We start from the raw sequence: 16700 nt of genomic DNA, 5'->3' as shown, positions 1-16700 counted from the left end.
TATATGAGAGAGAAATAATCAAGAAATCCAAATTAAAACTCAAAGTAAAAACAATGGAAATAGAATTTGTGTTTTTTTTTTATGTTTTTTGTAAATGATTAAAAACAAATAATTTTGTTTCATATAGTAGCAAATGTAACCCCTATATTGCCTATATTGTGGAACCATGTCTTTTAAGATATCTCTCATATCAAAATTTCCAGATTCTCCTAATAGATTTGTGGAGTTTCTCCAGGTACTTTGGGCTTTTCAGATACTTTTTTTAATCGTGAAAAACTTCACTGCCTGAGGAAATCAAATGTCACGCAGAACTGTAAACTGCAGAGTTGTGCTATATGAAGAATTTAACGCTAAAGTGTCAACAACTTAAGATGCGCATGACGTGTAACTATGGGAGAAAGTTAGAATACACATGGGGTTTCTTCCAGAACTCCAGGTTTTCAAATTTGTTTTTGAAAATATAAAAAATACTATACTTCTATAATTTGTAGCATATCTGATTGGTCGGGGAGTAAAACTGAAGTGCAGTAAATACATTTTTTCTTTCAAAAAAAATTATGATTTAAAAGGCAAAATGAGTTTGTTTGTATGCTCTTTTTCTGAATGGTTGCTTGGTCCAAATGTATGCAAAACTGCCGTTTAGTGTGAGCACATCGTCTTTGGTCATATGTCTTTTTTGTACATGAGCTGGAGCTATGATGGTGAACCGGTGATGGTGCTTCTCACCCATAATACGATTAAGCTTTTACAGAAGATTGATTTATGGATCTCTGAACACTTGAGTTTCAGAAACACAAACGAGGCTTTTCATTAACATCAGCACATTATGCTGCATTTGCTGACCAAAGGGAACTTAAACAGCATCAAAACGCTCATCGTTTATCTGTCTTCACTTATTTCAGTAGAGCACAAAATAAGTGTTTTTGAGAGTGGACTCCATATTACGCAGCTGTCACGATTAGACACCAATCCAGATCAAATGTAAGAATCTTCTGGGCAGGCCAGCGGTTTGTAAACACCAGACATGTCCAGCAGCATTAATCTAAACTGGGATTAAAAGGCATCAGAAAACTTTGATAGACCCCTGTGATTGGTTGATGCCTATTACACTGCATTGTAGCTGCTAAACCCATAATCAAGGAGAACATGATCAGATAATCTCAATATGTCTTTGTGGACCCTGCCCAACAGTCTAATCCTCAGATTTAGAATCTCAGATTAGGAATACTAGATGATTAATCCCATATTGTGTTTGTACGTTGCCTGCAGGGGACCCTTCGCCGGGTGACCTTCTCGGTCGTGAGCCAACCTCAGGACGGTGGTTGCTATGACAGTGGCCTGGAAGACTCAGAGACACCAAGCAGCAAGAGTTCGTCGGGACCGCGGCTGGGAGCTCTGCCGCTTCCTGAAGAAGGCTACGAGCGCACAACCCCGGAGGGCAGCGTGGGGGAGGAGGAGCACGTAGAGAACGGTATACTGGCATTCCGAACATAATTAACCATTCTGCCAAAATTGAGCTTAAGACGCTGCCAAACACATTCACTGAAATATTTCCCCTCTCAAGGCTATGTACTTTATGCCAAGAAAGGCTTAGAGATATTTTGATTACACACTCTCTTTCTATCACACACACAGAAACAACCCAGAGAAAGACTTTCATTGGAACCTTGACTTGCTGTCAAGGTCCCAGGAGTCTTTATTCTTTCTCTCTTGGTGGAAATGTGTTTTACACTATAAAGCAGTTGTCCTTTGTGTGTCTGCAAGCACCGCACATCAGGATTTCTGTGTGAGCAAGGCCTCTGTGTATTATGTGAGGAGATTTTTAGAAAAGCTAATGTGCGGCAGTGTCTTGTGCCAGAGTCTCATCCGTGGCCTTAAGCCTCTCTGTCAATGACAAAAAAAAATTCCCTTTGTTCCTTTTTTCACTGCAAGTCTTAAAAAAAGCTAGAGCTGTGGCAGCACAGCAAGGTCACCATGCCCATGGTAGCTGACTAATTGTTGGAGGGAGGGGGGTCAGTGTTATTCCACTAAAATCATGTTTTTTGTGTGTTTTTTAATCAAAATTTGAATTTCGTTTGGACAGTTTTCTTTTCATGGTCAGAAGAAGACAGGTTTCATAAGGCAAAATGTTTTAAATATTTAAAATGCCTTTCAGAAAAACTTTTATAATTTGTCACTCTACAACCTCAAACTTCAATTTTTTTCTTCTAGGGATTGGGGTTTTTAGGAGAGATCAACACAAAATATTTTTTTCCTACTAATGAAAACCTGAAAAATGTCCATGCATTGAAATCAGCCCCTTATCACTCATTCATCCTCCCTCTGCCCTGAGTAAACACTCCTTTCACCTAAACTGGCCTTTTCCTTCAAATACAGCAGCACATCTTTCAGGGGTAACTCTCTACTGGGAAATCTGGAGGTTAAATGTTTTGCCCATTCTTTGAATAGCTCAAGGTCAGTCAGATTGCATGTAGTCTGCAAAACATCAATTTTCAAGCTTTGCTAAAAATTATTAGGTCAAGACTTTGGCTGGATCATTCTAACTCATGAATGTGGCTCTGGCTTTATTTTAATGGCTCCTGTGGCGATGGAAGGTGAACCCAGTCTCAAACTTTTTGTAGCTTCTGATATTTTTTATTTTCCCAGCATTGTCTTGTATTTAATTCCCATCTGTCTGACCGGTTTGTTTGTCCCTGCTTAAAAGAAAAACTTGATGTTGCCACCACGTTTGGTGGAAGGGACTACAGGTTGGTGTCCAGGGTTTCCAGACACAGGGCTTGAATAGATCACAAAGTTTTGTTTTGTTTGTCACCAGAATATCTTCTTCTACATCTTTGTTCCACTCACGGCATTGGGTTATGTTCGATCCTATGCAATGCTCTGTTCTTTCAGCAACGTCCAGCGATGTTTAAAGGCAGATTTTTTTTTTATTAGGTAACAGAATAAAGGGGGCTTAATATAATTCTGATGACACTTTTCAGATTTTTAATATAAAACCCCTGAAAACCATAAAAAAAAAAAAACATTTTATAACCCACTTCACAATTATGCACACGTTTGCGTAGGCCGAGCAAAATAAAATACATTGACAGACAAAATGTTGACTGTGAAGTTCAAAGGGAGTGAATACTTTTTGCAAGACACCATATGCATTTGTTGAAAATTGTCAGTTATATTTAATGCGGGTCTCTCAGTCAGAGCGCAAAAACTTAATTTAAATATTGCATCAAATAAAACATGTTTCTTGGCTGGCCTGGAAAAGCCTGGGGAATCTCCTGGAGGAGCAGGGCCAGGTGCCTCGTGCTGCTCAGGCTGCGGCCCCTACAACCTGACCCCAGATGAGCAGTAATGGATCATTGAATGGTTAGATTAATTTAATTGTTTTTAAATGTTTTCCTTGCAGTCTCAATAAAGAACAAATCCCAAGCTATGCAAATCCAATTTATAGTTTGAAAACGCATCACAATATGTGTGCATCATTAAAGCTGCTGCCTGGAGAAAAACCAAAAAACAAAATTTGATAGCATTTATATCCATTTTCTATAGTGATGAGAGTACTGCACATCTTCAGCCAATCCATATAAAACAGCTTTAACACAAAATGGCAGCCAGTGTAGGCATTGTGTGGTGCAATTTAGTAAACCATTGCTAAAATCACCCAGAATAAGTGCTTTGTTTAATTGTTTCTTTCTGTCGGGGATAAACATACGCTCAGATTAGCCAGCGCTTCTCTTTTACTGTGAAACAAAGTATTGTCCAGCACGGTCTTCCCACTGGAGCCCTTTTAGCTGCGACATTTAACCTCTCGGCTGTGTTTTACCCAATAAAGTGGCTCACAAAAGTCAAGTACCAGTTTGCTGCAAGAAGACAAGCGATTGCATTATTGCATTGCGTAATGATAAATATATAGGAGCGCTCCAAATATAGGTGCAGCTGAATCTACACAGTTAAAGTTGCAATGACTGCACTCTCTAGTGAGCGCAGCAGCTCAATAGCATATAGAGGATGGGAGGGAGATAGGAGACCTTTTGTTGCTTACATAATGATGAACAATCCAAGTATAACTGAGAATATATAGAAATACAACCACAGTGCCACTTCATTACCAAGCGTATTCACACTGCAGTCTTAAAAACCTACATAGTAATCAGAATTTAATGGTTTAAAAATTTATATTTCTGTAATATTTTCCTCTTAATTAATAATACCCATTTTAATGTAAAAAACATCTTTTTTTATTGTCACTAAAACCCTATACTGTAATTCCTGAACGTTCTCCCAAAAGGCCCAGTCTGCCTAATTCAGCTAGAGTGTCTGGATAACAGGATGCCCACGATCTCATGTTTAGTTTCAAGTGTGTTTTATTTAATTATGCAACAAATAAACAACAAAACAAAAAAAACCCACTTCAAAATCAGCAATCGGCTGTGAATACCAAATGAGGAAGTTTTGCTTCGATGTTACTCAGTTTCTTTATACACAAAAGTACACTCCCTTTAAAAATTCCTGGTGTAAAAGATGAAACCTTTATCCACCCTCAGCGTGACTCATCCTGTGAAACCAACTTGCTTCTTAAGAAAAAAAATAGTCGAATAAAATACTTGCAATAACCTGGTTGCAGCGATTCTCCAAAACAGTGGGATTGTGAGGACCTATATTGTCCACAGACCTCTTAAGGTGACTTCACAGTTTTCTTGTCATATTTTGAAGTCATTTTTTTGTTGATTTGGATGTTTGCTTTGACTTGGTGTGATGATGAAAAATAAAATCCCTCTTCAGCTTCCGCTTTCTAGCACGACTGAAGGTTTGGGGTTAAATCTGTCTGATATTTGGAACTGCTCATGATTTTATCCACCTTAATAAAAAAAAAACGTCAGAAAAATAAACCCAGATCATGATGCTGTCCCCACTTTACCTCAGAGTCGGTATGGCGCTTTTCCACCAAAAATACCTTTTAAAATTGTAGGCATTTCAATACATTTTTCTTGAGACGCTAGCACAGTCTTTGACGCAGTTTTAGGAAACTATAGTCACACCTGGAGATTTCATTTTGCAGAAATGTTTTCTTCCAGATAAACCAAGAACAAAGTCAAAGTTGGATCAGTTTGCATATAACTAAGTATTACTAAGTATTAGTTTAAAGGTTTATGCCTTTTTTTTAATTTTCCATCTTTTACCCTACTACTCAGTAGGATGTCACATAAAAAGGTGGGGAAGCTCTTTTTTTTTTACACCACAGAAGCTTCACATTTTGACACGGGTGTGAAGGGCCGCTGTAAAAATGTCTGGTTTAAAAATCCACAACCTTTCATTCCTTTGAGAAAATCCCCGTCCAGTCGCCGGTGTCCTCGTTGATCTTTTATATGGGATGTGGGTTCACATGGGATTTGAAATATGTAACCTTCACATTACACGTACAGAAGTGTAGATTTTACCATTCAGAAAGCTGATAATTACATTCCCCAAGGCTCTGATGGTTGCTTTGTCTGACCTCACCTTTCACCTTTCGTGTAGTGCTGATCGCAGCTGCTTTCTCCCTTTTTTTTTTAACATTCCTCAGAAGTCAGCAATTTGCATTCTGCTTCGACAGCATATTTTCTTCCTTTCAGGCTCCCCTCCCTAATAGCCTCAGTCTAATCTTTTTCTTTGTTTTTATCAGTTGTTTTCTTTTATCTGTTTTTCAGTTGTAAACTCATTTTCTGCAGCCGTTTCCATTTGGTTGTCAACTTGTTTTGCTAATTTGGGATAGCAAAGTGAAATATTAAATTTTTTTATTTTTTTTTTTACCCATTGTTATCCACTTCCTGTTTCCAGATGCTAGACAGCTTCCAGACGTAGCACTAACTGGAAAGTGCACCAGGGAGTGCGATGAGTTCGGCCACTCTGACACATGCTGGATGCCTGTCCGCCCTTCGCCACGGCAAAGGCAGCGGCACGGTAGCGACCCTCCGCGCCTCTCTACCTTTGCTCCAGGTGATGACAACAACAATCTCCGTGGCAACGACCGTGAAAGCGACAGCGAGAGCGCCGGCAGCGCAGGGAGCTCGGAGCCTGGAGTCGTGGTCGGAGGAGAAGGTCAGAGGTTACCCCTAGCCAACGGGGACCCCCTCGGCACCCTGGGCCGTGGAGACCGCAACAGAAACATGGGCGACCACAACCGGAATCTTCTCAACCGCAAAATGACTTCCGCATCCTACGACACGTTCAGCGGTGCGGGCCTTGGGAGGCGCCAGCTCGAGGAGGAGGCAGGCGAGGGCCAAAACCCACCTGAGGTCATACCACTGGCGCGGACTGGAGGGGACTACAAGACGACGTCATGCCTCACGTTGTCACGCCGGGAAGTCTATCTGTAACAGCCTATAGGTGGTACAGTCCTCATGAAACTTCTACGTTTGTGTGTTGGAAAAAAATAAGAGGTTCCAAGCTGCACTGACAAGTCGTCGGTGTGGTTGGTCTTTTCAGCCTTGGAAGATGTGAAAAATGACAAATGGATGCTTTCAAAAAGCTAAAATCAAACTGTAACTTCAAGACTCGTACTAACAATTATCAGCACTTAAACTTAAGCAAGTGATTGATCAGGTCTCGGACTGGGAACTCTTTCCAAAAACACTTTTTTTATATATATATAACTGCTGAAAGCTACCTAACAGGCGATGACTGTGTGTGTCTACGCGGAGGAAAACAATCTTTTCTTCAGTTTTTTTTTGTTTTTTTTTACTGAATCCAATGCATGCCTGACCCTTCGACCGTATATGTATTTATGTGAAGAAGCCTATGTGAACTCTGATGCTCTAAATGTCTGGAGCATCTACACAAACTAAGGCTTCATCAGGCCAGAAATGGACTCGTCTGGTCTGACCCAGCTAAGAGACAACTGAAGTTTCCTCCTGTGGGGAAAAAAAAAAATAGACAAGAAGAAAATGTGTTTTCGCAATGACTTGATCTAATTCAAAGTAATCAAACATGCTTTACAGTGCCTTGCAAAAATGTTCATACTCCTTGATCTTTACTCCATTCTGTTACAACTCCATTCTTATATGGATTTTATTGGATTTTTTTTGTGTGATAATCCATTATAAAGTAGCAGGTAAATATGAAGTAGATGGATTGATATACAATTTCAAAAATATAAATCTGATCAGACGTTTCGGTCTACTTTAAAAATCACTCCATCTTCCTGAACACGCCATTATGGACGCATCATGCTGTGGGATGTGTTTCTTCAGCAGAAACAGAGAAACTGGCCATAGCTGATAATAATGGATTGAGCTGATAGAGGGGAAATCCAGGAAGAAAAGTGTCTTACAACCTACAGCAGGTTGAGTTTGGTGCTGAGGTTCACTTTCAAGTATAAAACCACAAATCCAAACAGGTAGTCAGTTACAATGGAATAGTTTTGACCAAACCATATTCCTATGCAGTCTGGGAAAAACAGGAGTTCCATTATTGTTACCACATCTGAGTAAAATGATAATCAAGTTCAGCTAATTGAAGTTTCTCCGGATGAAAAAGAATTAATTTGCCCTTTTCCGTACTTCTAAGTAAGAACTGAGGCCAGTCAATGTCTAGACATAAATCCAGTTGAGAATCTGCAAAAACGGCTTTTCACATCAATACCAGAACACTCTGCCAAGAGTGAATAACACACAGATGGACTAATGAGGTTGACATTTGACGTCAATTGTTTGCACTACATTTTATTTAGGGGCATTCGAATAATGGTTGCTTAATACAAATGTGACAGTTTTAGATTTTTATATGTATTATTCTCCTTCTGATTCACATCTATGCATCATTACTTTTGGTTGGTCTATAACATAAGATCTTAAAAGAACCTATTGAGGTTTGAGGTTGTAATGTGATAAAATGTGGAAAGGTCCAATGAGTATGAATAGGTTTGTAATGCACTGTAGCTAAATGTATCATAACAGAGGTGTGGGGTGTTAACCAGGCCCCCCGAGATTCTTACAGTGTGAACAGAAAATCAGAGCAAGACAAGACTTTTTCAAATGTAACTACTCACAATACAAGGTTGTCATCGCGTGTTTCTAGTGCCAGAGTATTCTGCCACGTGTGAAGACGTATGTTTATGATTTTCCCCTCACTCCCACTCTGTATGTATATATTGTATGTGTGCATTGGATCAAGCAGCAGTGTTCTCTTTCTGCTGCTCTCCGTAGTTTCAGAGTAGACATAGGTGCCAACTTCATTTTGCATCTACACATACACACACATATTTATATATGAATATATATATATATATACACATGCAAGCATGCAGTTGCAAACACATAGTGTACACACATTAGCACATTAGCATGTACCCTGGAGCTCATGCAGAGCATTTGTAGAGCTCATGTAGGGTGAAAAGTTTTAAGGTAAAGTCTATAATAACCTGCATTCACTTCCATGCAGTAAAATCATGTAAGAGACACAAACGTACACAAATCAAGTTCATTTGAAAGAAACAAAACTGAGATTTTTGCGAAACGCTCGGTTCATGTGTGTTTGTGCTTTCCTCCACGTCTTTTTCTTTTTCTTATGCATTGCCTCATCAAACTAGCTGTAGCGTTTTGCCTGCTCCTCTCCAGCCAGTATTTAAACATGAAACGTATTTAAATAATTACCCATCTCTCTCTTTCTCTGACTGATGCGCAAGCCAAGATTAAAGAGAATTCCAGTGGCATCTACTCTTAAAGTAACGATAGAAACCGTTGGAGTTAGAGATATTCCGCATAGTGTAAGTAGGACTCATGTAAAAGAACCACGTCTCTGTAATTCCTGTAAGGTATATTAGGGAAAGAAAAAGAAACTCTGCATGACAGAAAATATTTTTTTTTCTCTTTTTTTTTTTTAAAGATACAGCTTGTGCTTATTATTTTTTGGCAGCACGACTGTTTGGATACATCTGTACTAAATGACTGTGCTTACAAAGGGGGTAGTGGAGATAATGATGGCGGACGGAGGAACTGAGCTGCAGTCGGGTCAATTTGTTTGGGCCTTTATTCTCTCTGAGTTTTTCAGAGTTGAGAGGAAGGGTGTGCCAGAGGGTGGAATGAGCATGTTGTGCGGCGGGAGAGCGACGTTCTGACCTGAACACGCCCATGCTGCTGTGCCGATAACAGACTCCTTCATGTCCCGGCCTGCCCGTCATCTACTGCGGCAGCCTCTCCGACACACTCGGCTGCATAGTACAGAGGAGTGGGTGTGGATCGAGGCCAACGCTTCTTAATTCCCATCATCGGAGCGTGTGTGAGCGTGTGTGTGTGTGTGTGTGTGTGTGTGGCTCCATGGCGTGATAGGGATAATAGGGTTAGGTCGTCCCTGTGGTCTTAATGAGTTTCCTTTCTCCTCTCCTCTCCTCCCTCGATCTACACTGATCTCATTAATGTCTGAATGGGCGAATGTAACTCTGGTGGAAACTGCCAGTAAGTCTGTCTCCTATGTTTTTTTGTTTTTTTTTATCTGGTTGTTTTGGATCAGACTAGACAAAGAGACAAGATTTTAAAAAAATGAACAGCAGCAAACTCAGGTGTGCAAAGACATCTTACCTTTTTAAGAGGGTAATTTAGATGTTCTACTTTAACTCCTTGTAAAATTGTACATACTTCAGACTTTATTACTGTAATGTACTACGGAACTGCACAATCTGGAGTTTTGAGGCCACTGACGTACCTATTTAATCCCCAGCCTTCATTACCTCCAACACCCCCCCCACACCTTCCTGCCTCCAGTATTGCTGATTTAAAGAGCTCTGTTCTTGATGGACTGCGCTAAAGAAGAACCAAAAAAATGTGAAAGCTTTGGAGACTCTGTTGTAGAGACTTCACATTGCAAAGTGGACTCCTGGAACGAGGTGTACGAGGGTCCCCACTGCAAAGTAAAACACTCGGGATACCTTTTAAGAAAAAAAAACAAAAAAAAAAAAAAAAACAAGAGTTATCTAAGAAGCGCTTTTGTCTTCAGACTACTGTTTTATGGCAGTTACACGATGATACTTTTCAAACCCCGTCCGATCTGGATTTCATGGAACTTGCTGTATATGAAACTGTGTGAGTGTGTCCATTTTCTTTTTATACTGCACGTTTAAACCTGAATATGTTTTAGACTACTGGAAAACAAAGAGGAAAAACAGAGCGGACTCAGATCTGTCATCCACAAAGACTTTTATAAAAAAAAACGTTTTATCTTGTCTTCTCCTGCTGTTTTATCCTCGCCTTGTACATAGAAAACCTACACTGTAGAAAGACTGTCTGGAAACCCCTAAGAGAAGATGGCATGCTTAAGGTTCAAATCTGCACTCAAGAAAAAGAAAAAAAATCAGAAGAAAAACTGTTTTTCTTTTCTTTTTCATTGTTTTCTCATCTTAAGGGACTGTCTCATTTTTTGCTTTTTTTGACTGCTCCCTTCCTGTAAGTACATAATGAACTAATTGCATTTGCTATGATGATTAAGAAGACGAAGAAGAAGAAGAGGAGGAGGAGGAGGAGCAAATTAATGGTTTGGTAATGAAGATGAATCATGTACAAGTTTGACTTTCGCATTAAAAATTTCAAACACTCATTTGGCTTACAGCTCTCTTACTCTTTTTTTCTCTTTTTTTTCTTAGATGCTGTCAGTCAATCAGTTTTGAATTTTAATGAATACAATGAGAGAGTTGCTTCAAGTCAAATCAGCTCTTGAGTCATTGACTTAGACTGAAGTCTCAAATAAAATACAAAAAAAAAAGTCAGGCATATCTGCCTTTTGTTTCAGTGATGTTGGAAAGATCGTGCCTAAAGGAAACAGGGCTTCAATATCACCTTATTATTCATCTCACATTATCGTGCACACAATTTGATCAACAGAAAAGGCAAACTGCAATAGATCTTTTAGACATATTGGAAAATTTCATCTTATATGTGCTACAGATCCAATGCGGGTGTAACCCAATAACAGTACTAAATCTTAGTATGCAAGAGCTTCCCTCACTTTGCTCTGCAGGATTCTAGAAACTGAAGATAGAACTCCTTGGATGGCCTAGTTTTTTTTTTTTTTTTTATTAATTCAGCTAACAATTATGTACGTTTTTAAGGGAATTGGAAATTCCTTTTCGGATGGTGGGTGGATCTTTAAGTCCTTTCTGCCTAATTTTATTTACGTTTATTCAAAAGCATTTGTGTTTTTGCTCTTTCACGGGTTCTAGTTCAGACTGTCAATTTGAATGTTGTACAAAATATATACATGTTAGCTTATTTAGAGCCCTGTCCACTGTAGGGCAAAGGCATTCCAACATGATTAGCTGATGAATCAGCGGCCGTTGGAGTTAAACATACAACACATTTGCTGAGTGGTGGTTTGAAGTGAATAAGTTTACCAGAAGTTAAAAATATAGGGGGGAAAAAACAATAAACCCTCCAATGGCAAAGCCACACCATTCCACATCCTTTATCCCAAGACCACAGGCGCTATTCAAAACAGGAGTAAATCAAAAGAAAAACATATATGATCAGAGACTTGACACAACTTGATGTTCCACGTAATCAGATTAGTTATCTTGTTTGAGCTCATGTATCGTGTGTTTCTCAAAACAACATACAGTCACAAGATAGGAATCAGCAGCTTTGGATGTGAACTCCAGAAACTCATCTCTAGAACTCAATATCTGGGGCTCAAGTTTCATATGCAAACTTTACTTGGTGTAATCAACTGTGACAGTAAGCCGGTATTTGTAGATGGTGTGAGTAAATGATTCATGTTTTCTTCTGTGAGTTATATATAATAGACTCTGTAAATGCTGGTTTTGTGGGTAAAGTCATGCACAGTATGTTGGGATTCTCTTTGATGTTTCTCAAAAGCAAAGTGAATTCAAGACAGATTCTAAGTTCCTTAAGTTTCAGTGTTTTCTGTGATATAACTTAAAGCGAACATTTAAGTTGAGTCAGGGCATGGTTTTGACAGAGACCTGCGTCTTTTCCACTCAAATGGTCAGTTTAATATACAAATCAGAGATATTCAAGAACTGCAGGCTGGTGATTCCAACATGCGCCTTTAGCTGAATCTTTTAATAAATGACTTTTGCTTCTAATAAAGAATTAACAGAAATACAGAGCTGATTCTTCATGATACAAAAACTGCCTGACTAATTAATTTGGACATTGTGCATTAACAGGTGTGCACTCTTACTATTAGTTTTCTTTTTATGTAAATGTATCTTTTTATTTTAATAGGGTACATGTTTGTTAATTTGTAAAACAATTTTCCATTGTGCATAGCAGATTGTTTATACATATGGAATTGAAATTTCTGAAAAGTATATTGATTATAAAAGAGTCATTGCTAAATTAGGTTTTGAACTTATAACCTAAAGCATGTCTATGTTCTATGACCAGACAGCAAGCATCTGATGTGAAAATACACAGTTGTGTCATCAGAGACTTGAGTCTTGGCTTGGACTTGAAGAAAAGCACTTGTGAACATCTCTGCATCAATAAATATATTTACTTCAACCATCAGATCCAAGTGGGACCATCAGTGTGGTTGTGTATTTCAATCTAAACATAAATTTATGTTACATGTAGCCAATTTGCATCTGCAGATGAAGGTCATTTGAAGTAACTAAGACTCGAGTCAGTCTTATTCATCTTTTTCAGGGTCGTCAAGAAGCCGAGTTCAATTTCTGAGCAGTTAAGAACTGATGCATTCTGCAGCACGACTCTTTATTTTAATGTAGATCTGTGATGTAATTCTGCAGCACACTGACATATCTGTGATAGAGTACGGAGATGTGGCGCTGTTCATCATTTTTAATCTTTGAAAGGTGAATATTCCTAAACTTGATGCTGCTCTGTGAAAAGTTTTCAAATGTGGAAGCAATTTGGACTTAAGACTTATCTTACAAAACGATTCACAGGTGTTAACAGCTGCAAAGATTACTGTGAAGGACTCTGAAATGTCAAAAAAAATGGAAGAAAAAAAAAATCCCGCAACGTGTATTCTGTTTTTGCAAATATGCAATACTGACCTCATGTGGTCATATCTGATATATTTCTATTATTATATTCCTCATTTTTGTTTCACCCTCCTACAGAGGACAGGAATACTGCTATTAAAATGAGACAAGTAAATTAGCTAAAAATATTTCTTTATCTGCAAGAAGAGAATTACATCGCTGTTCGTGCCACATTCTTGTGTTCAAACAATTCATTGCAAGTGTAAACACTGTGCAGTCAATGTTACTGTTCAGGATGGAGACAGATTTTGTGCCCAGGTTTTGGTGTGAAATTTGCAAATCAACTCCAGAACTAAAGTGCTTGTGGAAAAGCTGGTAACAGAGTGTCATTATTCACAGTGAGAAATTAAATAAAATAAAGGTCATGTGTCTTTTTATACAGCACCTGTAAATAACTTTAACTGGATTTACATGCTAATTGTCAAGCTTTAAAATTTGGCAAGAAGACTCTAGCATTATGCTTCAGAATGCTAAAATGTCCATGTCTTGGCTTATTTCTTAGATTTGCAGTTCTTTGGAAATACTTCATGTTTAATGTAGATATTGACAAGTTTAAGTAAAATGTGATTTTCTCTTGGCTGACCAATAACGGTTGATCAGCAAATGACCTTATAGGTCAGTTTAGCTCCACATGAATTACCGGCTCTTCTGCTGTCTTTGACATTTTAAAGAAATGGGTCTCATACATATATTTATATATCCATCCATCCATCCATCCATCCATCCATCCATCCATCCATCCATCCATCCATCCATCTTCCTTGTCCCTTAGTGGGGTCGGGAGGGTTGCTGGTGCCTATCTCCAGCTAGCGTACCGGGCGAGAGGCGGGGTCACCCTGGACAGGTCGCCAGTCTGTCGCAGGGCGAGCAGCCCCAGTTATTTCTTTATTCCAGTTATTGTCATCTGAAGTCACCAATGAAGCCATAAAAATTACATGTGAAAGAAGAAGTAGTGAATTAACTCAATAAAAAAGATATTATTGAAAATGAAAAGATAAGTGTTGAAAATGTCAAAACATCAGGAATCGTCCATCAAACGTCCATTTAATCAAAATCTGTAAGATAAATCACAATGTTGCACCATGAAGACATAAGGATTCCTTAGCACTGAGGGAAAAAAAAGATGTCAGCTATTTTTAACCATGGGTTAAATTGAAGAGGTGTTCTCAGCAGATGGGCATTTTATTGATTTTATAAACCAAACATGACGTTACCAAGGTTCCTGGTGAAATATATCCTGGGTGTTAATCTACACATACACTGTCCAGTATATCAAATGGTCTCTTAAACTGTCGGAAGCAGCTCTCAGCATGTTTAGCAGGCTTTTTTTTTTTTTTTTTCCCGTGAGTGACAGAAGCCTCAAGTGGATTGCCTTTGAAAAGAAAACCTTGGCCTGATGGCTCAGAAATAAAAAGATGCGCTCTTGTGTAGCATTGAAATTTTCTCCTCTAATTCTTTTTGTGTTGTCTGAATAGAGAAAATTACTGCAGCTCTCTGGTCAGTTAACATCTGTAGTGGCAATTTTGAAAGACCAAAAGAGTGAATTGGAGGCACTGCAGCCAAGCATATAAAGCCTGCTGAATAAAAGATTCTGTCAGTGCTGTGTTCCTCTGTTCAGGAAAGACTCGCAGCAGAGCTGTAAACACTCTCGCTCACCAACAAGCCATGACAGATGATATGAGAGTTGATCCTCCCTGTGTTCCTCCACAGCTCTTCATTTATGTCTTTTCATCTTTTCCTGGTTAAATCAGTTAGGGCTTATCAGAGCTGTGCGATCAGCACGCATGATGCAGTGGCAGAAGATAAAACGTACACAACATGAATTTGCATAAACGTATACCCAGTCGACGTTATTGTGTGATTGCTTAATTACAATTTTTTAAAAATCTAATAATCTTCAGTAAAGTTTATAAACATTCCGATTGAACACTGAGTTTCCACTCTCTGGTACAATAACGGCTAATTCTATTCTATTCTATTCTATTCTATTCTATTCTATTCTATTCTACGTTATCTCATTAACTCTAATCATTCATTCAACAGCATATTTTTAAATAATTTTTCCATGAAGGTCATATTGATTGTGGTTTTGAACAAAAAAATAATAATTCTTAAAATTGTTTACTATTCTTAACACACTTAGCATTTTTCTGCACCATATGCTACATGGTGTCAATGTATGAAAATGACATTGACCTTTTTGGATTGGCTTTATTTATTTATTTATTTATTTATTTATTTATTTATTTATTTATTTATTTATTTATTTATTTATTTATTTATTTTATTATTATTTTTTTTTAATTAGGTCACTGAAACATTTTCACAGCCCTTAGGTGTCCTTCATGAGTGCCAATAGTTAACACCCAGGAACAGAAACCAGGATTTGTTGCTGTCCATTTGTTTGCTGAGATAATTTGGCAGTTTAAGCTCACTAACTCATTGGACGTGCCTGCATCGAACCTGGATGGATTCTGATTTCATTGAATTTGACAATCAGGATCTGGAGTAAATGGGAAGGCATTAGACTGAAGAGGATTTAATTTGACTAATAATTGTGTTTGAATTGGACCTGTTTACTTTCTCTGCAGAATCCTTCAGGATGACTTTTGTGTTGAATTAATTTAAACAGAAAGCTAATGAAAACGGAGCAAATAAATAAAACATTCATTTGGGAAAAAAAAATTCTGTTTCCTTCTGCCGGAGTAGTTGTCCCTGTAAACAGTGTAATGTTGATCCAAATGGGACTTCTGTTTTCTGACAGCTCAATGGGGACACCAACTGGAGGAGACGGGGTGTTCCAACTTGGAAGATCTGTAAAGTGTTTGATATTTTTTTATTTTTATTGGAAATACTCTTTGTCTTGAGTCGAAGAAGCTCAATAGTAACTGTAAAACTAAGTTAATTATAACAACACTTCAAGCTCTTTAAGATATATAACATAAAAATCTGTATAGGTGATATAAAACCACAGACAAAAAGCCAATCTGCACCATCTTTAGACACAAACCCATTGGGAGACACTAAATATATGTTCTGACTGAGCAACAGATAGAAATATAGTTCCAATCATATTGCTAGTTTTTTGGATGGTTAATACTCATAGTTTGTTAAATTCAGAAGAGAATTTTATTTTTAGCATATAACTCGAAGTTGCTCAGATGTGCACAGATGCCCAAGTTAATGACATGACTGGGAAGAAAACAACACAACAAACTCTCTGATTTACCTGTAGGCAGTCATCCACCTGTTTTTAAAGCAGCATTTTTTGTGTGTTTCAAAGGATTAAAAGGTCATTCTATTATTAATACAGCATTCTCTCCCTCTTCTCTAGGAACCATTATTCCTCTATACACAATGCTGTTTCATGTTCTGCTGCACAAGAAGAAGCACATAATTTCACCTCAAAACTCCATATTGTTGATTTGTTTGATTTGCTCTCGGAGCAGATGGCAGTGGCAGGATGTAGGTCTCTGCTGCTGCCTGTGGAGGTGGTGATGATGTAGTCAGTTCATCTGCACCAGAAACCAGGAGAAAGCTTTTCCCATACAGCACAAAGGGAAAGTTAGGAAGAAATACACACCTAGTAATTACATCTTACATAATAGAGTCTCAATAGAAAAAAAATGTACAAATCTGAGCATGCTTACCATATCTACAAATATGTTTTATATCTCAAGTCCAATGCACTAGAAGGTATAAATATACT

At 38.2% G+C, this 16700-nt stretch overlaps 1 protein-coding gene across 2 annotated transcripts in view; it reads left to right on the top strand.

Moving 5' to 3' along the window:
- The window catches only part of pcdh7a (protocadherin 7a), a 58943-nt gene extending 48380 nt beyond the window's left edge, over positions 1–10563 (top strand). For both annotated transcript variants that reach the window (XM_008416969.2, XM_008416961.2), the window contains 2 exons: positions 1270–1471; positions 5815–10563. In XM_008416969.2, coding sequence (XP_008415191.1) covers positions 1270–1471; positions 5815–6353 — 741 coding nt within the window. In that variant the 3' untranslated portion in view covers positions 6354–10563. The remainder of the gene's footprint in view (positions 1–1269; positions 1472–5814) is intronic.
- Positions 10564–16700: the final 6137 nt, after the last annotated feature.

Source organism: Poecilia reticulata, linkage group LG1 (assembly GCF_000633615.1).
Source record: "Poecilia reticulata strain Guanapo linkage group LG1, Guppy_female_1.0+MT, whole genome shotgun sequence".
Lineage (NCBI taxonomy): Eukaryota > Metazoa > Chordata > Actinopteri > Cyprinodontiformes > Poeciliidae > Poecilia > Poecilia reticulata.
The sequence above is the reverse complement of the archived record's forward strand: the minus strand, read 5'-3'. Positions and strand labels throughout refer to the sequence as shown.